General features: G+C 39.7%; 1 protein-coding gene across 1 annotated transcript in view; it reads left to right on the forward strand.

Annotated features, from left to right (window-relative positions):
* Nucleotides 1-23,926, forward strand: part of WDFY4 (WDFY family member 4) — a 112,880-nt gene that overhangs the window by 50,761 nt on the left and 38,193 nt on the right. The window contains exons 36-46 of the mRNA XM_071439064.1: nucleotides 221-459; nucleotides 2,301-2,410; nucleotides 3,377-3,568; nucleotides 4,128-4,267; nucleotides 13,129-13,206; nucleotides 14,139-14,342; nucleotides 15,208-15,259; nucleotides 16,119-16,285; nucleotides 19,638-19,786; nucleotides 20,925-21,045; nucleotides 22,561-22,646. Coding sequence (XP_071295165.1) covers nucleotides 221-459; nucleotides 2,301-2,410; nucleotides 3,377-3,568; nucleotides 4,128-4,267; nucleotides 13,129-13,206; nucleotides 14,139-14,342; nucleotides 15,208-15,259; nucleotides 16,119-16,285; nucleotides 19,638-19,786; nucleotides 20,925-21,045; nucleotides 22,561-22,646 — 1,538 coding nt within the window. The remainder of the gene's footprint in view (nucleotides 1-220; nucleotides 460-2,300; nucleotides 2,411-3,376; nucleotides 3,569-4,127; nucleotides 4,268-13,128; nucleotides 13,207-14,138; nucleotides 14,343-15,207; nucleotides 15,260-16,118; nucleotides 16,286-19,637; nucleotides 19,787-20,924; nucleotides 21,046-22,560; nucleotides 22,647-23,926) is intronic.

The following is a 23,926-nucleotide window of genomic DNA, read 5'->3' on the forward strand; positions in this document are numbered from 1 at the left end:
GGCTATGTACACATTGCTGAACTGGAATAAATTAATCTCTTCCACAGTTATGGGGACTTCAGCAGAAATACAGAAAAGATGGATTTTTTATGTAACAGGTAGTTCAGGGGAATTTTGCTGAAATAAGTTTCCAACAATTCAAATGAAGTGGGAGGAGTGGATCCTTGGGGAGAAAGTTCTTTGAGCACGACAAGTAAACTGCTGTTTTGTGTTTTCACAGGTCTTAGAAAGCTCTGTTTCTCAAAAGGAAGTTTTCCTCAGTGCCCTGTACAGCTGCTTAAACAGAGCCATCCTATACTGCTTATCCAGACCTCAACAATCACTGCCTGAGCAGTTTAATGTCTTGAATACTCTCATTCTTCTGCAAGAGCAGTGGGACATTATCTTTGCAACTTACAACTCAAGTAGTAATTTTGTCGTCTGCCTGATGTACTGCCTTTGCCAACTGAACTCGGGCAGGTACAAGTGTTCATCTTATTATGTTTCTTTATATTTGTGCTGTACCTATGGAAGTGGGTGCAGAGGGGGAGATGTCACATAACTTAGGCAATTTCCATTCTGGGGAATCACTCGAAGCTGAGATTGAGCTGGATCCAGCATTTCCAGCAGCTATTCACTTCAGAGTAGTAACTGCAGTTAGCAAGCTTGAACTGATTTCAGTGGAGCTGGCTCACAAGCCTATCAGGAAAATGAGCATCTAGAAATCTTCCTGGGATGTGGGCTAGGATCACTCCCAAATCATGTAGGTGGCCATTCTCTGAGATATCTGCATGGGGTAATTTAGTGAGAGGTTTTTTCTGATCCAGCAGTCATTTGTGTGTGAGAACATTTAAAGCATATATAGAAGAGTGAATGGATCTTGTGATCTTTGTGTTATTGTTTCTTGGATCTGAGCTGCAACATTTTAGTTGTTCTGACATTGGGAGTTTTGCCCTCTGCCATGGGGTAGGGCTAGAATATTCATACCCACTGTTTGCTGTTCTTACAGATGTTGATATAACAGATGTACTCTTGCTAATGCAAGCTGAGGAGTTACCTTGGAAGCTTAGTTTTGTGAAAAAAAGCAAACATTGGCAAATGCATTTTTTACTTTAATGTTTCTTGCTTCAATGATAACCTTCTGTACTGCTTTGATGGTCTGAATGGAATCCATTAATACAGTATCACACCAGAAATGAGCTGCACTTCCTGAGATCTTTTCTGAATGTTCTTATTCCAGTCAGATAATAATTTCCAGGCAAAACCCATTGAGATGGGATGAGGATTGCTTTTATGGAGTAAGAGCACAAACTATTAAACAAAAAACTAAAGTACAGAAGAGTTTGGTATCCAAAAGCGAAACATATCCAAAAGCTAAACAATCCAGGGAATTAGAAATGTGGTATTTTAAAGAGAATCAGAAATAAAAATGGCAGCTTTGCATACCCAAGGATTTGATTCTCCCAGATAGTAGGGCCTGTTCGGAATTGAAAGAACTTTGTGTTACTAGTAGCTGTATATGCTCGTATTGACAGCCATTCTGTGAGAAAGTCCAGATTTTCTGGATACCTTAAACAAGCCTGTTTCTTCTTTTTCTTTTTTTTTTTTTTTTCTTAAGCATTACTGCTCTACTGAAGTTCCTAGTGTCTTTTACCTCCTGACTGGTAGATTGTGGCACAGCCCCCAGTCCCAAAGCAGAAGTGTCCTCTTGGCCATGGTGATGCTCTCAATAATCACATCTGCATGCTAATAGTATCCATGGAGCTGAGCTTATAGCTTTTTTGTGCTGAGCACTTCAGGAACTGAGTGAATCATCAATGACACAAAAAACTCAGTAAGCAGTTCAAGTGCAGGGTAGAGCAAGACACTGCTTTCCACATAGTGGCAGATACCACTAGCAAAGGAATTCAGAGTAAAGAGACAAAGTACCAGATGCCCAGGGGAGGTGCAAGAAGGCTGAAGCAGACTAGCTACATCAGGACAGCCCTGTTCTCTATCTAATTGGGGTGAATGAAGTGAATAAAAGTGCAGTAAATTGCAGGGATAAGGCACATACAGGAGAGTGATTACAGGGTCATGATGACTGCTCCTTGCCTTTGAAAACCAGACTGGCAGTTGTTAAGTTCCCACTTGCTGAAAATTCCGTGGTATTCCGTGACTGGTATAAGCTCCAAACCTGAAAATACTCATCTACTAAATGAATTAAGTAGGACTGGATGTGCAGAAACACCTGTTGTTCTTTCACTGTTCTCAGTTTGTTTTCAGTCTGGTTTCCTTACCTGCCCTCCTTTTTTTTTCTTTTTTTTTCCCCTTTGTCACAGCTGTTCAGAAGGTTTTGGGGTGGATGCAAAACCAAAGCTGGCTTCTTATCACCAAATTTTCCTTGCACCCAGTGAAGAGGAAAAGGGCAGCCTGCCTACTCCAGATGATGGTAATTTATGGCACGTGTTGCTTGTGGCTTAGAGAGGAGGAAAAGAGCTGTGTTAAGCAGTTATCAAAGCAGCTTGTGCAAGTGCTACTTATTTCTTCTTTGGTGTACAGCCACTACAGGCACAGCACAGAGAAAGGAGAGTTGTACTAAAAATTACTTGTGTTTGCATCAAGCTTTCATTCAAAAGTCACACCCAGCATCCTCAGGAGTAGTGGGTATCAGTTTGGAGATCTCTCCTCCATGTTATGGCCAGTATAAGGGGTGAGATACATACGCTATTTGTTGCTCTATTTCTTTTTTCAAGGTCCATACAGCGTTTGTCTATTGTATGCGGAAAGAAGTGTTGGAGCATTTCAGAGAAACACTGGAAAAATGTATTGGATTCAGTGTGGTCAGCTGAACCCTGCAGCATATTAGTGTTTTGTTTTTTTAATTTTTATTTGAAATATATATTGGCTTGGTCAAGCTGCCACCAAATCAGTCTAGTTTGCAGGGAAATAAAGAAAAACTCAGCACTTTCTTGTACAGTATCCTCCTGCTGTGTCAAATTGTTTCACAACTTGGTTACCTTTGCCCCTCCATCTCCAGTAATGTTTGGCAACATAAAGGAATGTCCTTTATGTGCTTTAGCATTCTATGCACAATAATAAGGTCATCTTATTATTGTGATGAATTAAATTAAAATTCTGATTAAATGGTTTTCCAAAGAAGAAACTGTGTGTCACTCCTACTTGTTTCTTTCAAGGAGCTGAAATATCATAGAAGAAATGTCCTGCTGTATTCTGTACTAGATTAACTAGTCTATCTTAGAACCTATGGAGGCAGTGGACAAAAAGGAACAACTCCACTGACCCTGGCAGTTACTCTGAAACAGTGCTTTTCCAAATTAGATGTTTTTGCTTTACCTGTTGATTGACTTGAAAACAAAAACAAAGAATTATTTTTGGTGTTACTTTTGTTTCCTAGTCCGCCAGGAGATTCTGAGGACAGTAGACATCATCTGGAAGCAGCTCATTTCTCAGAGGCGGCAGGCTCTGGAGGACATTTACAAGATGGATCTCTCTGTAAAAGGAAATGACAAAGAAAGGGACATGAAGATAACGGAGATCACTCCTTTATGGGAAGAGATTATGACCAAAGCTTGGCAGCACTTGCTAGGTCTCTGTTGTTTTATGGAACACTCATTGTAGTAAGCAAAAATGTTGCGGTAAATGGGGTGCCTGGTGGAAAGCTGCTTCTCCTTGGTGGTGCCTTTCCTCACCTGCTGAGAAAGCAGATTCTCAGTTTCTCTCATTTAGGGCTGTGATTACTTACTGTGTCATAATCTAGCCCTTCTGTAATCACCTGGTGGGGTCACAGGGCCCATACAGTTGTACTGCAAGAAAGAGAAATCACCTTAGATGACTGTAACCCATAGGAAGGTTTAAAAGGGAGGATATATGGTTTAAAGAAGGGCATTGCAATGTGTGTAGTGCTGCAGTGATTCAAAGTTCATGTCTGTGTCATGAAACTGATCTATGGCAGACCTCTATGAGGCTTTTAAATAAAAGCTTGAGAAGTATGTGTTAATTCACTTCTCATAAAAAATGGAACATTATTCATCTGGAGTGACACACTGCCATGTTGTCTTGTCTTGTGCAATGGGGATAGAACCCCTCTGTTTTCTGACAGGCTCAACCTTGTCTTAAAAGCTTTTTTTGTCTGTTTTCCCTTGCAGTATCTGAAAAGAAGCTTCTCCAGAATAAAGCAGGGTCAAGCCTGTCTCAGAGCAAGCACAATTCCTGGAGTGAAAGCCTCTCTTCAGCTATTAGGTTCATACCTGGCCGAAACACAAAGGAAACATCATGTAAATCAGAGGTAAATTTTGCTCTTTGTCTTTTCTGGGTCTGCCTTGTGTATAGCTCTGGATCTGGATTTGGGAGGCTTCTGAGTGTGTCTGTTGGTTGACACATTCCATTGCAAACTAGACAGCTATTGCAGCTGAGGTTCCTTTTCTATGCTGCTACAAATAATCACAAAGAAACAGTGACCTGGAGAACTTCTCTTGGCAGCCTGTCCATATAGTCTAATAAAGAATATTTTCTGCATAGGGCCCAATCATGGCACTTGAAAAACCTAAGCATACCAGATGTGTTTGTGCTTACAGGCCTCCACCTGGGGTGGAGCAAGGTGAGGAGATGCCAGCTTTGCTGCTGTTGGCTTGCATCACCTATGTGAACCTTGTCCTTCAGTCTCTGAATTAGTAGGAAAGGAAGGCTCAGGTGTTATCATAGTGCTATCCTTACATTTTCTACTCAGTATGAAGTATTAAAGGCCCAAATTTTAATTTAACCCCTAGAAACAGGGAAACAAGTCTTGGTATATGATCCAGGGATGGGTTTGGAGGGTATGCATAGTTACTCAGCAGTGAAGATGTGAACTATCTTTTCTGTGTGTTAGCTCCCCCTTTGCTGAAAGAGAGGGTCATTTCCATGTTTTTGCTTAGCATTGTCAAAAATAGACATAAGAAGCACTAGATAGATGTTACTTTTTGAGTGTACTAGGGGTAGAGTACCTAGCTATAGGGTAGGGTAGAAGTGCATTGACAGAATATTCAGAGCTTGAAACCAAGCTTGTGTTAGTTACTGTAGTGCTCAACATATTAAGGTCTTTTTTTTCCTCCTGAGGAGACAAGGAGTCTGTTCTTAGCCTCACTTTAGGGAGTCTTAACCCTCCAGCTCAAGCTATAGGAGATTGCAGCTATGTTTGGTGATGCCTGGTCCACTTGCAGGTGACCAGGCAGACTGTGGCACCCAGCTAACATGTCTGACAGTGCCTTACTGAGCTGCAAGGCTTTTTCAGTGTGCTGCAGAATCCTTCTCACTCCTTAAAATCACACTGCTGCTTACAGAGTGAGCTCTTCCCAGGTACATATGCATACTGTGATGTCATACTGCAAGAGTGTTGACTATTTGCCCTGGGGTCTGTTTAATTATTTTTTTAAATTAATTTTGATTATTACAGCTGATTACACCTCAGTGAGCAATGTAATTGATATTTGTAAATGTATCCCATGGAACATTTTGTACAACATGCTTTTTGCTGTTGAAGGTTAAAGACTCTGTTATTGGTTTTTCCCTAAATATGCCCACATCATTAGTTCCTCCAGTGAAAAGGTTGCCATCTGGAAAAGGCAGCACGGAGACATTATTCAGGCACAAGTGCATGAAATTGGTGTTTCTACATCTTCTGTCTCTCTTCTGCAAGGAAGCTGCTTGTAATTAAAGGAGCTGGGTTTGGAAGAAACATTACTCACTTGGTGTTATTCCTTATCATGTCAACTACTGACAGCTCCATAGCTCTGATAAATTGTTCTTCTCAATGAGATATGAAGCTACAGTTGCAAATGTTCTTCTCTTTTCTCCCTCTCCCTCTTTCTCCCTCCAGCCTGTCTTTCAGAGTTTGATGTGTTTTTTAGAGAGGTGAAATCTAAGAGGAACAAAATGTTGAGTTACCTCTCAACAGCCCTCTTCCTTCATACACTTATATTAGAAAAGTTACATTAAAAGTAATGGTATTTGTATTTTTAACAACTTTGGTAATCACTTTAAAAAATGATGTAATGTCGTTTTCTGTGTCAGGTGACTTCTGTGTTCACTACTGGCCTCTATCTTCACTTCTGCCAGTTTTGGACTTATGTCCTAAAGCAACAGGAAATCTCCATGTTTGGTTGAAACATGGAGATTACAGGAAAAATAACAGTATGAACTACATAGCGAAGAATGAAGAATTTAAATTCCATAGCAAAATAAAGATATTTGCTCCTAACTGAGTAAAGTTACTGAGAGAAGTGCAGAAATTCACTCAAGATTTCAGAGGTGTGCCCAGTAGAAAGAAGAAAGTGGTTGTTTACTGGGTTACTAACTTGATTCCTTTATCAACTGAAAAATAAACAAAGATGCTGAAGCAGTAGTAGTATTTGCTGCAGATAAAAACAAACAAAAAACAAGCAGCAAAACACTCCTCTTAAGTTTTACCCTGTGATTATTTACAAGATAGGAAGAGTGCTTTTGAGACCCAATCCTCATTCTGGAAAAACCAGCAAAATTCAAACTATTCACTCCAGCAAAAGCTCAGACCCCACGTTTCCGTTCTACTTTTGCTCATGTTCTCCATCATCAGCAAAGCCAATTTCCTGCTGTTTGGTGGCAAGTGTGGGAATTAGCCATCAAATGCAGCTGTGTTTTCTGCATATTTCTGAGTATACTGTGCTATCTCATGCTTTGCTTGTGGCTTTGTCTGGGAGGCGTGATCATGTAGAAAAGAGAGTGTAATTACATTTTTGGTACTAGAATGGCAGTGATCTGCTGTGGTGATTGTATCTTCTTGGAAGTCTCAGTAGTCATGCAGGAGCATGAGGGGCATTGCACAAAGTTGGATTTTTTGATGCTTACAGGTGACAGACTTGGATACATTTTCTAGCAGTAAGGTCTGTAAGACTGAATACAGTGACAAAGGTTTCAAATCACTGACTTTCCTGTTTCAAAGTGAGCCTTTTGATCTCTTGCTCTTTCTCCTCCTTTCCCCCTACCACCAAGTTCTGCTGTCAAAATCTCTCAGGTTAACAATGACTGTGACTGTTTTTGATATCATAAAAAGCTACAAAAGCAGCAAAGGACCACTGTAGCAATTGTGTTTCAGTCAACTGTAAATAATTGGTCAGAGCCTCTCCATGCCCTGACCTGAGGTTCCCTAGGATGAGTGCCTGAGCAAGGTTACAAGCACCATGCTTCTATCTCCTGTAAGACACTGCCTCAGAACTCTAGACATAGCTGTTACTCTTTGCAAGAAATGCAGAGCCTTCTCAGTTTTACAGGAGATCTGATTGCGCCTTTCCTCTACTGTTTTTGTTGATTAATTGCATTCCTCTATGACAAAGACCCATATAACTTGAAATAGATAAGGTCCTTTTAATCCCCTTTTTAATCCCATTCTTCAGAATGAAGAGGTTAAGAGACTTCCTAACTTGTAATTGTAAAGTCAGAAATGTTACTTAAATCTTTTTCTTACCAGTCACTCAGTTGGTCTTTTATCAGCTTTTCAAGTTGACTGCGTTAAAACAAGCAAACATTTAATGATATTTCTTTGAAAAGAGCATCATTTGTGTAACATGTTTATCTTCATAATAGAAGGATAATTAACATCACTAATTATCTAATTAAGTTCATTAACTATCCACCAACAGTGCACCGTGAAGTTGACATTATGTTCTTCTGTCAACAAATGCTTTGATTTCTTAGGAAGTAATTAAAATGTAAATTAGCATGTCATTAAATGCACAAGGGAACTTTGGAATCAAATATTCATTTCAAAACTGCTCATAGCACGCATTTTTTTTTACTTCAATGAAAGCAGGCACTTTACTATTAATGATGTATATTAAACAATTTCCATTATAATATTATTGTCTTGTTTAATAACTGGCTCAAAGCTAAATTACAGCATGCTGTAGCAAGCTGAAAAAAGTTTCTTTAACTTTGAACATAGAAATTTTCATGTCCTCCTACACGCCTATCTGACACACTGCTCATTTATCATTTTCAGATTGTTCACAAGATCATAAAGAAATCATTCAACAGGTCAATGTTAGATAAGAATTGCATGAAAACATAAAATATAGACCTATTTCATATTATGTGATACAAATCACTGAACTTTCTGAAACATGTGGGGATCGTTTCTCCATTCATTGAAGGCAAGAGTTTAGCTGAGAATTGGAATATAAGTGTTGTATGATGAATACAAGTCTTCAGACTGACTAAGATTCACAGGCCCCTCTGTCTGTCCCCTAAAAATTCATCAGAGGCTGCTACAGGAGATTGTGTGTGATAGCCCAGTGCTCAGTAGGAAACCTGTCCTAGCATAATTGTTTCTTTCTTGATTGATATCAGTTTCATCTTAAAACCTGAAACACAAGAGATATTGCTTACAAATATTTTGTGGGTAGCTCTTCATGGGAAGTTTTACTGTGTTTTTAAACTCAGTGGTCTTCTGTGGGAGTGAAGTCCCTTCATTGAATTACACATTGTATGAAAATGTTGCCTGTTATTTCTCCTGCATATTGTTTAAAAATATCTGTTTGCTTTTCAAGTTAGAGATTGTGTCTGGTCAGGCTTAAGTCTGGATATTGGATTTCAGCAAGTGGAATTCAATGTTTAAAGCTATTGGCACTAAAGTCTCACCTTTCAAGAGCTACTGGTTGCAGAGTTTTCCTTTCACTTAACAGAGCTGATGCCAAATGAGTTGAATGTGTTCATGTGGATGAAAGAGGAGTTTTATTTGGTTGCAGAAAACCCTAGAAACATGTGCTAGACACTGAAACAGATTATTCTTTTCTTTGCTGAATACACAAACAAATAATTTTTCATATTTCTTGGTTCAAATATGTCTGCTTTCTTCTGCTTTTTTGATTCAAGATTTTATTTATAATCCTTTCAGAAAGAAATGGTTTGAATTCAAAAGACTGAAGTGTCAATTTAAATTAAAAATAAAGAACAGAAAATCAAGGGAGGTCTTAGAAATCTCTGCAAGATTGGCTTAAATGTTTCTTCTAGGTCAGGGCTGTTAACTCTGCTGAAGTTTGTGACCATTCATTTCTTGTTGCTCTCATCTTTGCTAGCCAATTTCAAGTGTGCTTGTGTCTATCTGTGTTCTATTTATACTTTCTGCTGCAGAGCAGCTTGAACTACATCCACTTAAAAACCCCAGAAGTAGACTTTTCACCTTTTAATTTAAGTCATTTTAGGAAAACTGTTATTTTTATGGGTCAGGAGACAAATGTTTTGTTTTTCTGTACTCTGACCCCTAAAAATAGACTGATGTTTACAGAATTTTTTTCAACAGCTAAAGGACTAGAAGGGCAAATTTCCCTAAATAAAAGCCATGATTCAAATGTAATCAGAAAATGCCAGCACAGGAGGCTGTTGGACAAATGCATTTAGATAATAGTGTGTAATAAAGCCTAAGTTACATACACCTGTAGGACTTCCACATTCTAAATAGAAATAGGAAAACAGTGAGTAAGAGCAAGTGAAGGCAAAAGACTCCTCTGCTATTCCCCATAGTGCCAAAGTCTGACCTTCACCTTTCCACTTCCGAGGTAAAACCTAATGCTCCTGCTGTAGCAGGACGGAAACTGGGTCCTCAAGAGGTTGAATGAACTCTCCCAAAGTCACAGATGCCATTCTCAGAGACAGGATTAAGGAACAAACATGCCTTGTGCATTTTTGCTATTAGGAGGCAAGTTATCTGTTCTCCCAGGAAATAATCTGTTCAGGAATGTCATCTGCTGAAGGGGGCTGTGTGTATGCACACACACATGCAGACTTATGGTTGCTATAGAAGTAGACTGGCTTCTGTACTGCCTGTCCTTAGCTGATAAATACAGGGTGGAAGTCTCATCACATGTACACACCACACTTTAGGTTTACCCTTTGAAACCCCCCCTGTGTGTGGATACATTTATGATGCACTGAAATATGGAGGATTTTCTCATTAGGTCTGCTATTCCCCAACCAACTGGCAATGCCAGGAATCCATCCATGATCCTTAGGAGCAGTTGGCACATTGCATTAGCCTCCTAGCGGGCTGAGGCACGAAGCCTCCATGCAACACTTCACTGCTGGAACTCAGGCTGTTGAAAAGCTAAATGAATTTTGGCAAACCAACAATAAAATCCGCACAGCAATAACAATTTTGTGATTCAAAAGAGCCTGCAAACAACCCTCAGTGTGGAGAGTGTATGTGAAGGACTAGGATAAACTGCTCTTTAGTCTGCTAAGGAAAACATCATCTGCCTTAGCCTGATGATTGTTACCTGGGGAGTAATGGAACAATTTTTCCTCTTCTGAAATGAAATGCCCATGGCAGAGGGGTTGGAACTGGGTGATCTTTAAGGTCCTGTCCAACCCAAACAATTCTGTGATTCTGTGATGTTCCAGAAACTCACTTCTTTTCTTCCCCATCTGTAAACTGAAGACTTTGCCTTCTCTCATAAATATCTCTAAGAGGTACTGGTCAAAAGTACTGCACAAGGGTTATAGCTGTGGTGCTACATTAATGCTCTTACTATGTATGTTTATATACACACAATATTTTGCTCAGAAGAGCAATCACTACTTTCAGCCCTTACCAACAGATGACTTAAAAGACATGCTTCAAAACAACTATGTGGATACTGTCACCATCATCCACAGGAAAATTCACTTGGCACAGCAAGGGATTTGAGCATTTGGGCTTTCCTTGTGTCTCTTACAAGTCCAAAATTAGTTTGTCTTGATGTTTAGTTTCATTTATTAAGAGTTTTGGCACATACTTTTGTGTGCATGCGTATTCTGTAATGCAACACATACAAAGCCTCCAAGTGCAGAGCCCCAGTGACATAATGTTTCTTGAGGAAAGAACTGTGGTATGTGTGCTGTCTGTATCATGAAATTCAAATATATTATAGCTTGCCTGAATATTTGAGGTGCAGGAGTGTTAAGTGATCTATATGTATTTAAAAAAAAAAGGCATAAGGCATTCCAAAGCTCAGTAGAGTTTTGTTAACTTATAAGTCACACCTCAATCTCTTTTTCTTTTCGACTGTTTCTCATTACAAACAGTGTCTCAATTGCTTTACTTGAAAGAAATTATAGAAAATTCATACCTTTCATTTCCTCAGTGCTAATCATTTTCTCTCCTATTTGAGGACTCCATGCAGCAAGACAAGAAAGAGTTTTTGAGTCTGTGATTTGTTTTGGTTTTTTAATAGGAAAATAACTTGTAAATTCTATCTCCTTTTCAAGTTCTAAATATTGACTGGGGAATATGTGGCAGCAAAATGATCTCATTCTACTCACAATGTGATTGCCTAAGGCTGCAAAGTAGAGAAATCTATATTAAAAACACTTGAAGCATGGTTTCCTACTATTTCTTACTATGGTTTCCTAGATTTTTAGGAAAGGATGGATAAATAAGGCCCTTTAGTATGCCCTTCCCAAAAATGTACATTACAGTTCTTACCTTTACACCTGCTTTTCTGCATATAAAACTCAAACCTTATATTACACTACATTAGCAATTATCAAAGCTGGCATGTTCTTATATAAGATAGATTTTACTGTGGCACTGCTGTATTAATCTACTCCATAAAGAGTTGCTCTTTTAAAAGATAAGCACCTACAATTTTTAATTGTATGAATCTGTTTATTTGTTGGAAACTTCTTTGCACTAGTTATTTGTTAGGCATTACAGTACAAATGTTTTGACTGAACACTTAGTAAATAATAGTCTGATCTATATTCTCCATGTTTTTTGGTTATCTCTTTCAGGTTTTGTTTTTGTGTGTTGGTCTGGCTTATCTGACTTTTTTCTTCAGTCACAGTCATCTCCAGTTTTTTTAACTGTTCATTTCACTTTACAGCCAGATGGTTTTCCTATGAGATCAACAGGGACATGTTCATCTGGTTGAAGCTGGCTAGCTAAAGCTCATCTGGAAGCCAAAGTGGTTAGTCTTCAGTTGACCAGATGTGGGTAGCAGAAGTTTTCCTTCTTAGGACCCTTCATATGTTTCAAGGTCTAGGAGCTGGGTCAGTGAGAATCTGCCATGTGGACATCAACCTTAGGGGTCTCACTGATGAGCATGAGTGAAATACAGACTATGAGCAACTTTGAAATAGCTGCCACTGACTTGGCTTGAACAGCCTCTGAATATCTAAAGTGCAGGAACTGATTTTTCTACTCTGAATGGTTTTGCCCCAAGTCCACCCAGACAGAGCCAGGATCTCAGCTCTTCTCCTATACCAGGACTGGTTTAAGAGCACAGAAATGCTGTTGCTTTCTAGGTCAGCCTTTATGGGAGTTTTATATGAATTATGGAATAATTTTGTGAGGCCACAACTGTGATTACAGGTTCAATGATGCTTTAAACAAACAAAAATATAATGACTTTCATCAGTGTAAAACAGGAGCTTCCTGCAGGGAAACACCAATAAATGTGACTTCACAGCAGGGTTACAGACCTGGCTGGCAGCCAGCAGTAATCAGCACAGCACCCAGACCCTGTATGTTAACTTAATTAGAGCCCAGTGCAAGCAGCAGACAGAAGTTTGGTGTGAGGGACCACTGCCAGCATGGCACAGAGTCCCTGCATTTAAAAGTTACCTGCCTGACCCATGGCTTCAGGTAGTACAAGACTGGGACTTTACAGCAAGTTTAGCCTCATGCTGTGACTCACAGCAATCTCACATTTGTCAGGGAAGTTCAGCTGGATGTGACAGCCTTCATATGGCACTGGGTGCACTCACCTCTCCTACAGTCTCACTATAGATCCTTACCTCAGGTGGAGTCTCTAATAGATGATTATAATTTATGCTATTTACAGTACTAATTGAGCTGCAAAAAGAGGAACCTTACATTGTATTTGGTGTTTTCTTTCTCCTTCTGAGAAAGTTCTGAGTAGTTCCACTAATGACCCTTGTTCAGATGATGTCTATGTTTATATTCCTGGTGTAAGTGTGCAACTTGCTCTCAGGTGGTTGACTCATCTCTACTCTGCCTGCAGAGCAATCAACTTGCAGTCACAGGCCATATTCCTTGATTGTTCTAGTAAAAGACAGAGCAACTAATGCCTGCTTCTGCCCCTGACAGGATTTACACCTGCAGCACCTTGGCATAATGCGTTCTGATGTTTCTTCCAGGGATTTGTGTCATGTATGGAGCGGTACCGAAGAGTCGGGCAGGAGCTCTATGCTTCTCTGTACAAGGACCATGTACAGGTAAAGGACAGCAATACTGGGCAACAGCTTTCTGTTGCTGAAAGGTCACTCTTGGACTGCCCTGAGAAACTGAGCATTTTAGAAGTGAGAGGAATATTGCACCTAAAGAATTGCTGAGAGTTGATGAGTCCGCACTGCTTTTCTGACATTATTGCACAAGTGTGATACAGCATCACCCAGCAGTCAGACTCCCACTTTATTTTCAGGACCTTTTTTTCCCCCTTTGTTTAAATGAATTATTCAACTCTTCCAATGGCAGAAATGAAAGTGAGAACTTTGACCTTTCTTTTTTTTTTTACTTTAGTAGCCAGTAAAACTTTTTAAATATATCTCAAGCTCATAGACTTTAAAACATCACATGTATGTTTCTTTTTCAGGTTTGGCCATCAGGGACCAACAAACTTTTTGCCTTTTTGAATTCTCACCTCTTCTCTCCTTTAAATTGCTATTTTATGCTCCCTAACTGCTTGCACACAACACCAAGGTAGAAAGAATTAAATTTATGCCTTGCTCAGAGGGAGCATAGTGCACTTACAACTGAATCATTCAGACAGTTTTCAGTGAACCCTGTTGTTGCTGTTTGTCATACATGTTTGCCAGAAAAAAAAATGGAGTGAATAAAAACCTCTGTGATGTAGTTCTCCTGGCTTGCTGCTTTTCAGTTGGAAATTTTATGAAAGCAGCCATTTTCAAGTGCGTGACATGCTTTTATTTGTCACTGTATTGTCTAGTCAGACTATCGCTATTTTATCACTAGTAACACCTCCTGCAGCACACTTCCAGTGGTCAGTTTTGTTTGTGTTTGTGAGGCCTGCAGCACTCCCTCTGCAGAGGTCCCATCTGGTGGGTTGGGTAGATCCTGGGACGGTGCCACTGGTGGCTGAGAGGAGGGAAATGTCCAAAAGCCACCACCAAGTGTTTCTGCCCCACAGATGCAGCAGTGTGCTTACAGCAAAGCAGCCAAGGAGTGGATGATACTCGAGGAACAACTTTTGTACACAGGGGGCCCGTGGAGAGATGCTTCACCCTCATTAGAGCCACGATGGATCCTTGATTGTTACGAGGGGCCCTCGCGAATGAGGAGGAGGATTCAGCACGTGAACACCCAAGTGCCAGCGATGCAAAGGAAGAGTGAGGTAGAAAGCTTTTGCAGGAGGTGCACAGTGTCTGTAGCAGTTGCTGGTGACTTTATAGAATTAGAGAAACATTAAGGTTGGAAAAGACCTTCAACAGCAGAGTCCAACCTTTGACAAATATATGCATCTCTTTCCTCTGGTTCTCATCACCTATCTCCTGAATATGCTGCTCCATGTTTAGAGAACCCACTGAAGGGATCTGGTTTTGAGGTTAAGAAAGGCTGCAATGTATTTAACAGCAGCAGAATGATTTTTTTTGTCTTTTCTTGTATAAAATCTCCTCAGACAGGTGACAGTATAAGCTGTCCATACTTTTCTGCTAGTAATATCTCAACAATATAGTGCTCTACAATGTACGCAGCAGAGTCCACTTAGAAGCCTGCACTGTCCTGTTACTAGTGCTGCTAAAAGTGGTGAATGGCCAAAAGGGGGAATAAGAGTGGTTTAAGCTAAGACTGAACTGTGAATGTGGGGTATTTACTCCTGTCTGTTTCTTTAATATCAATATGCCAAACCCAATCAATAAAAGGCTGAAGCACCTTAATGTAAGGTTCCCATACCTAAGACATTTTTTGTGCTGCTTGGATTCTGGCAGTTTTCTGTATACTGAGTAGTATGATTTTTATCCTATAACTGGCCTCATGTATGATCATCTTTAGAAAGATAATAGTTCTTTTCCTAAATTGTCTACATTTGTTTCCTTTCCAGTGATGGTTAATTGTTCCTTTCCAATGAGTTTATTTGAATTTCCAAGGCATTTATTTGCAGCATAGTTCTAAATCTGTGTTTTTCTCTGCCAACAAGGTTCTGAGTTATGTTTACCTATCTGCATGTTCCACTCTAGTCACACCTAGTCTCTTTACAGGTTCTCCTAGGAAGCAGAAAGGAAACAACTTCCCCTACTGAAGTGAATCCAGGTAACCTTTTAGGGCTACATTGCATCATCAAGACAGTAGACATAAACAGTCAAAGATAATTGGAATTAGGGTATGAATTTCTAGGTCACAATTTAATCCAGGAAAAAAAACCTTATTGTTGGTGCTCTGAGCGAAAATGTCACTGTAACATCTGTGACAAAACTGATGCAAATTTCATAGGTGATACATCAGCTATCTTCACAATTTTCTGCTCTCTTGTTGCTACCTGAAAGGTCTAAAGCAAAAAACCAATTCTGAAGTGTAAGCTTTGGGCACTTTTGGGGACCTGGAAACCTCCTAATTGCTAAAACTAGGAAAAAGTGCTGCTGGAAATATGCAGTATTGTATACTTTTTACTGTGATAGGGCCTATCAAATAAATGAGAGGAGCTCATTGTTTTAGACTCCAAACAAGATGCAAGCACTATGTAGTTTCTGCATGAAGCCTTAATAAGAAGGCTGATGGAGCCTTTTCTATCTGCATGCATTGCATGAGCTTGCAAAACCTGGGGCATAGCTTGGGCAAGATATAAGTGGGTTGTCTCTCTTTGGGTTTTCTTAAGATCCTGCTCAGTCCATGTCCCTAAAAGACCACTGTTTAAAATTTTTACTAATTTCCTAATCTTCTGTGAATGCAGGGATTTTGTTTGAATTATGACTGATTGCATGTATCTGTCTTTGGTTCCCTGAAATAAGCATCCTTCTTCAGCAGTCACAGATTTTAATTCTCTTGCCTGTTTTTTGGAGATAAATAATGCTATTTCCCAAGTTAGAATAGATTGTGTGAAAGACTAAATTGCAAATGCTTTTGGTGTCATCCAGCTGCCACTAAAACCACAATCTCTTTTATACTCATATAGGGGAGCTGATGTTAAATGGAGCAGAGAGGGAGATGGATCAGACGGGATTGGATTGTAACCAGCTAACATTCTTCCCAGCTCTACATGAAAGTTTCCATTCAGAAGACTTCTTGGACCTGTGCGTGGAGAGGCAAATTATATTGCAGGAGTTTGCAGAGAGTGAAAAGGTAGGAAAGATGAACTAGAGAATTTTCTCTGGGGACATGGCATTTTAGAGGGTGAATTGCATATGGAGTCCTATCTGTTCCTTTCAGTTCAGGGTTCAGGTGGATTCAGGCTACAGTAGACATCATTACTCTCTCTTTCCTTACAGCAAATACAGTTTTCCAGACTGTGGATGAACTCCTGTACAACTTTTCTTGAAGAGCAATTAACATTAATTCCTTGAAATAAGAGAAAAAAATTAGGGCATAGCAAGCAAGATATTCTCTTATGAGAGACTTTCTGCATTTACCTAAGACATGGAAGACATGAGACTCTGAGAATTCCTGTGCTGCTCTACAACCTTTACTCATGCTCAGAGCAGTGCCTACATCAAATTTATTTATAACCTCTGGAAGAGTAGGCCAGTTTTGTATAGGTTGCTAGTTCAGTGGTGTTTACATGTCTTCCTGAAGAATACCTGAAAATGTTTCCTTCCTCCTTTTACATGTCTTTCTTTCTGTCTCCCCTGTCCAGTACTCCCTGTGAGTACTGGACAGATTCTTCCCTCTAAGGCCATATAAACTTTCCATGCTTCCTCTTTGATGCTTCTATCATGTGTTATATATTCAAAACATTTCTGTTCCTTCTTTGCTCTTGTACTGGACTGGATGCTCTTCACCAAGGTTTCTTCCCAATAGAAGGAAGAGGCTCAATGTTCGGGAACACTGGGAGAGGAAATGAGTTGTGGAGTAAATAAGGGTGACTCTTAGGAAGATGGCACCTTTGATGTTGTCAATTTAATTGAGACAACACCAATGAAATTGACAACCTGGCCTCATTCCCTGATCTTTTTGCAGTGTACCTGTTTTTTTCATTGGCATCATTCCCTCAGTGGCCCAGGAGTTAGCATCCCATAGTGGAAGCCAAATACTTGTAGTATGTAAACTCAGACCTCACAGTGCTGTGACAGTTGTACACAGATATAGAAATAGCTATTTTATTAAAGTAGCTCAATACCATCCCCAGATTTTTTTGATGCTTTGCCACTGGCTAAGGGTCACTCTTGTGCTCTCTAATATGACTTTCTCAGAGTTCTTGATGCAGTCTGTTTCTGTAACAGAATTCATTTCTCTGCCCCTCCTCCTTTTGCCCCTTCCTCCCCATACCTCTCCCCAGCAGAAGGAGACAGGCATGAAAATGTGAGGCCTGATTTCCATGCACTGATCTCATTTTGAGCCTTCAGGCTGTCTGTCTCTTCTCCATGTAACTCTGCAGGAAGCCATCAGAAATGCCAGGCATGTTTTTTTCCAGCAGCAGTCACTGCCTTGCGGAGCTGACACAAGTATTAACAAAAGCAGCGGGGGGTGACATTAGCTGTCCTGTGCTCACTTAGTGCACGGAGGTCCTGCCTTGTCAGTGGCTGCCTTCTGAGCTGTTTGCACTTTAAGCAGGCAACTGGAGCCATTTTATTTCCTGCACTGCTCAGAAAAGTCATTGAGTGTGTGTGTGTGTGTGTGTGTCAGTGTGTTTGAGTGAATGTGTTCCCTTGTACATCTGAATGAACAGAGCAATCAAGAGATGCAGGGCTTTGGGCAATACCTTAAAAGGTAATTATTCAATTATTTTATGTCATGATTGCTTCATTGATTAATGATTCTAGTAGCTTGTGAACTGGGTTTTGATCTGTTTTGACAGAAAATGAAAGTTTTTGTTTAATTTATGATAATGCCAAGCTGCTTGGGGTTTCAATGCAAGACTGAAGTTACAAGACTTGCAGGTACAGCACTGTCCTGGTGGAGATTCTGCAGTACAACTCAGTCAGATCTTTGTTATTCATCAGCAATAATATAAGTCCCATTCCCCAAATGAAAAAAAATTCACTCAGCTCAAGGGCTTTCTATTTCAAATAATGCAGGTTTAATTAATAATATAAGTTTGAAGAAATAATATACAATTGAAGAAAGGGATTGTTACTGTTGACTGTTTTCTGGTTGGATAGTACAGGGCTTAGAGTTTAAGGTTTGTGAAAGAGATATTAAGTGCTCTTCCCCCTCAACCAGGCCTACTGAAGTGCCCTGGTTCTGCCTTAGGCAGAAGAGCAGAGTGGCTTTTTGTGCCAGACCATGTTAATGATCATAGACCTCCTTCATGATCCACGTGCCTCCTATACCCACATGCATGATCTCTGGGTTTGGTGAGGTGGATTTCTTACAAGTCTGGATTTTAACTTTGTGTCTGTGGAGAGCTGCTTTATGCAACTGCCTGTTGTTTCAATATTCAGTTACCTTCCTTTTGGGAAGAAGCAATCTTTTTCCTATTTAATTACTTCAGGAAGCCATGTGGTTTGCTAATGTGAGCAGAATTCCCCAGTATTCTCAGTGCAAGCATACATGTCTCTAACCACGTAATGGCAGGCGCTCCAGTCCAGAGATCTGTGGTTGGCACATCCCTGCAGAGACAGCATTCCTGTGGGAGAGGTGATGGAAAAATGCTACCTTCCTCTCAGAAATTGTTTAGAAGGGAGAGAGATTGAAGAGATTTTCATGAAAAATTACCCACAGAAATCTCCCAGGGCTGTTTTTTTTCCCCTTAAACCCAGAATGAGGGAAACAACCTCCTGTGCCCACTAAGTGATTTCAAAATGGAGCGCCCCATTTGTTGGTAAAATAATGGCTTTTCAGTAAAGTATTTAAGTGTGGAAACAAGATTTCATTTAATTTACTTATGAATTTAATATTTGTGTTATCCTAACATCAAAGACTAAAAGCTTGTGAAGCAATGTGGGTCTGCTTCAGCTGACCTTAGACCACATGTAGTTTGGGACAGCAAGGAAGGTTGTAGATTTGACTCCAGAAATAGTGAGTTTAGGATCAAAAGCAAAGAGTGAAGTTTGTTTACTCTCTGCACCATCTCTCAGCTATAAAAAATGTTCCAGAAAAAAAGGCTTTATTTTCTTTATCAAAACTGGTCAATTCCTAAGAACGCTTTCTATCAACTGGCATATATAATAAACAAAACACTTAGTTGAAAAATTCCCCATGTTTTAAATTGTGTTTTAGAAGTTCCCCTATTGTAAGGGCCAAATTAGTTTACTTGAGAGTAAAAACAAGAAATTGAGTCCTAGTATATCAAGGGAAATAAAAATATTCTAGAATGTTTATCTAAATCCTTAAGACAATTAGATTGATAGATTCCTATATTCTGATTGGATTTCTGTCAGTCATGCAGTGATTTTGTGACTTGGTCACTGTGAACCCAAGAATCAATATGGCAGTTTCTTTGGTACAAACTTGTTCTTCTGCATCACTGGCTCTGGCTCCCTGCTGCCTCCTGTGTTACCAGCTCCTGGCCTTATTATGCTTGTCTCCATTCTAGGTGACGTTCAAGTGCTCTGTGGCAGTTGTGCAGGGTCATACAACACTGGAAGGGGTGCTGCTCTTTGGCCAAGAGTACTTTTACATCTGTGAGTGCTTTGTGTTATCCCTTCAGGAGGAAGTCTATTGTACTCGTCACTGCTTGTCCAGGTGAGTCATTCTTTCCTTCCTTCCAGAGATCTGCTTGGTCAACTTCAGTACTGGCACATGGATACCTTGAATTTGCACATATTTTGGGGATTTCAAGCAGAATAATAGCACAGCAAGAAGTTTTCCATCCTTCCCATCTGTTACAAAAACTGTTTAACATAACTAACATAGGTGCTTGTTCACAGGCTTTGGAGGTGCCATGAGAACACTCATCTTCAACAGGTGTTGGACAGTCTCACACCTACATTGCTGGTTTTCAGTCATGTTATAATGTTAAAATTTCTTTCTGAATAACTCACATCTTTTATTCATATGGAACAGTTAGGTCAGGAACCTTTAGCTTCATTGTCTCATAAGTTTTTTGTTTGTTTCTCCAAGACAGAATCGTAATTAATATTTGGCACACTGCTATCATCTCTTGACTCATGATTTATTGAGAGTGATCAATATTGCAAATGAGTCTGTCAGACCAAGCTCTTTGTGCATGCTGTGTGCTCATGTGCAAAGCCCAATGGGACAGTGAGTAGCTCAGCATTTTTACTCCCTGTCTGCTCTGCATCCAAATCTTACAAAGTTTAATATCAGTCAATCTGATCAGGTGACTCAAGGATTGATTGGACTGGATCTGATAAAAGCTTAGGTTGTTTTTCTAAGGGATTTTCTGTGGGCTAGGCTGTTGATTGCAATTCTAATATATATACACTACTAAAATAATAATTAATTATTTGCTTAATTATTAATTCCAAGTATTTGCTGTTTACAGTAGCTGTGTGTCCATATGATGCTTGCCCTTGACTTGTGCTTTCAGGTTCTCCCAACAAGTTTATTCCCTTGATTCCCTTGATTCCCAGACTCCAATGTGTGCAAAACATTGCTGTCTGCCTACTTGCATATACTAAAATAACTTCAAACTTACCCTTAGCCTCCACAGGCTCTTTATTTGGGTAACTAATAGTAAATCTGCCTTTGGTGTTGAGCTTTATTTATTTAGCTTTGGTTTTGTTTATGTATGTCCCAGTTGATCTTGATATCTCTTGGTATTGTTATTTTTCTTCAGGGGAGGACTTAAATATTCAAGAGGGCTCTCCAGGTTTCTTTTTGTTTCAAATTTTTTTTTAAATTTATTTTTCTCCTCCAGAATCAGTGATCCATTTATTTTCAACTTATGTCATAAAGACCATCCTGTGGGAGACCAGACATGTTCCCGTTATTCCTATCAGGATATCAAAGAGATTCATCTGATGCGCTTTCTCCTGCAGGTAGGAATTAACATGCTCAGCCATTTGAGGGAAAGCTGCAAGAGCAGTAATGACATGTGGCTGAAAACCACTTGCTCAGTTTCCACTAAGACTGCTGATATGTCTTCGCTTGAGTATCGAAATGCTTTTGGTCCCATCATTGCTCTATTAGCCTTTGCTAATACAAACTCCTTTCTATACACACCACAGTGTTTGAACACCCTGACTGGAGTGGCTGGCTTATTAATTGTTGGACTGTCAGTGTTGCATGGTTTTTTTAACCATACAAAATGGAAATTTTTGGTGTGACCCAAAGTGAAAAGTGGAGATGAGTAGAAACAGTCTTTGAATGGGACTGGGGCAAAGGCTGAGCTTGTTGGTTAGAGGGGTTTTGTAGTTTAGGGTTTTTTATTGTTGTTCCATGGTCTTTTTGTTGTTCCAGGGTTGTTTTGTTCAGTTAATGAACTGAAAACTCAGGTATCTGTATCAGACTTGTGCTGGGACTCTATGCCAAAAACATTGTGGGAAAACAGGAAAGCTGATTCCTTGTGCTTTCCCTGCAGGACAGGTAGATCTGCTGTTGAGGCAGTGACTGTGCCTCAGCTGGTCTCCTCTTGTCCATGCACGTAGTCCAGCCCAGAGCAAAGCACTGGCCCAATTCTCTAATGGCAACACTTGAGCAGACCTGGTTTGGAAAGCTGAGCTCCAGAGCAAATGCTGCAAGCTGTTTATTGTCATAGCTGCTCTCATATTACCTTTCTGCTTTATATTTTATTTGTGAATCATATATGGGCCACCTGTCATCAGAGTGTTTCTCTAGGTTTGTATTGCACCTGCCACATTTGGATTGAAACTCATGTCTGAGTTCCCAGACACTACATGTTATTTATAGTTTTACTTGAATGACTTGGGGAGAAAAAGGACCTCTCACTAAGTAAATAAGAGGATGATATTCAAATGCCCATCTAAACAAAGTATAGAGACATTTTGGGGACAGGGAAAAGGGAGTGAAGTTTTCTCTTTCATCTTCAATTCCTCAAAGTTTTGGTGCAAAATGTCATAAACTCCCCTTTCTCCTTTGGTGCTTCTAGTCAGGAGAAACTATTTGGCAGTTCTGTTCAGCTGTCTTAATTTAGCAAGCAGTATGGTTGCTTTCTAAAAGAAACTCTTATTTAGAATCCCCTCTGTGTTATCTTTATCACCTAGTTGGAACTTAATGCTACTATTGTGTTATTAATCACACTGAGATTTCATGATAAAAATGTTTCAGAAGCAAAAGGAAAAGGTGAGTGATGGAACCAATATTCTGGAGTTTGGTTTTGCTTCAAAGAAGTGTTTGAACTGCTAGTCATCTTGTAGGACCATCCCTACAGTTGAAGAAATTTAGAATTTTAGACATATTTTGCTTTAGTACTGCACATTTGTCAGAAAAGTCAAGGTCTTAAAGCCTTGAAGAATTGGACAGGCTATGATGGACCTTTTGCAGTAATAGGCTTTGCTCTGCAGCTCTTCACACTAAATTATTTACCTTTCCAGGAGATTGCCTTGGAAATATTCTTCAAAAATGGATACTCCAAATTTCTTGTCTTCCATGACAGTGACCGAAATAAGATATTTAAAAGGTAATGACTAGCTCACAATAACGTGGGAATGCTCCTGGTGATGCTTGGTATACTGCTCTTATTTATCCTGGTGTCAGGTGTCTGTGTTGTGTTGCCGCAGGAGCTTTGTTTTCCAGTTTTTCCTTGAGTTTTAATGGGTTACAGTTTAGCTGTGAAATTTTTCTTTTGCTGACCTGTGGACTGTTTGGAGCATTATATAGCCATTGACTTATCAAGGAATCTAATGTGTAGGACTTTTCTAGCATCCAGTGGTGTTGTGTGTCCCTTCATCCCAGGAAATTTTGACTGCAGCGGTTTTCCTTCCTCCCACTGAGATGGGAGCCACCTCAGCTCACAGTACTGGGTGAAAGGTTTCTTCCAACCCTCATAGTATCACTAGATTCTTTAGGAATAACTTATTTTTGTCTTTCCAACTTTATCTTTGTGGAGTTAACTTTTAACAATGGCATTTTTTTAAAAAAATTCTCCTTCTGGGTTGTCTTGTTTAATGGAACTTGAATGTAAGACTATGAAGTGATAATTTTGCACTTTGTTTTCTTGCATGTTATTGTCTACTGCAGTTCTGGCCATTAGATCAGAATTGCATTCACTGGCCTCTACACAGGAAAATCCACTTCAGTACTAGCACTTCCTGTACTAAATTCTGCAGCCCAAACTGAGCATTGGTACTGTTAATTTCTAAAGAATCACAGGAGTTCCTTCTGCTCCTGAAATCTCTGAACAACCCCTATTGCAGTATTGCATTAAAAAGTCAGTGCAGATTTGTTCTTCCTTTCCAAAGAGGCTGAATAGTGAGGTTACTTAAAATCACCAGGATCTGCCCCAGAGCCAGCCCTTATCTTTGCTGTCTTTGAGTTCTGACAAGTATCTCTTGGAGATCTCTTTCAAAGGCAGTTCATGGCAAGGTTTTGATCCTCAGTTGAAGATCATCAAAACTGTACATTTCAAGGCTATAGTTTGTCAGATATCATAAACCCACAACAAATGTAAATATGAATGGCTGAGATGAGGGTTGGTGCCTCTTTCTGCCATTTCTGCTAAATAAATATCAGAGTGGGTTCTTATTCTCCAACTTTAATAGCATCTTAAACCAAAAAATCCATAACTGTGTATGTAAATTCAAAGTCCTCTTGGGGAAAGAAACTGCTTTTATCCACCCCATAGCAACTCCTTCATATTAATGTATGCTTTTGCCTGTTGTCTTGTAGCTTTGTCCTAGGTTAGTGTCTCAGGACAATGCTGTGACTTCCTGAAGAAAGTTGTGAGGACAAAGCAGTTAT

Source organism: Agelaius tricolor, unplaced genomic scaffold, assembly GCF_023055355.1.
Source record: "Agelaius tricolor isolate 1412-34295 unplaced genomic scaffold, bAgeTri1.0.p SCAF_13, whole genome shotgun sequence".
In the NCBI taxonomy this organism is placed as follows: Eukaryota; Metazoa; Chordata; class Aves; order Passeriformes; family Icteridae; genus Agelaius; species Agelaius tricolor.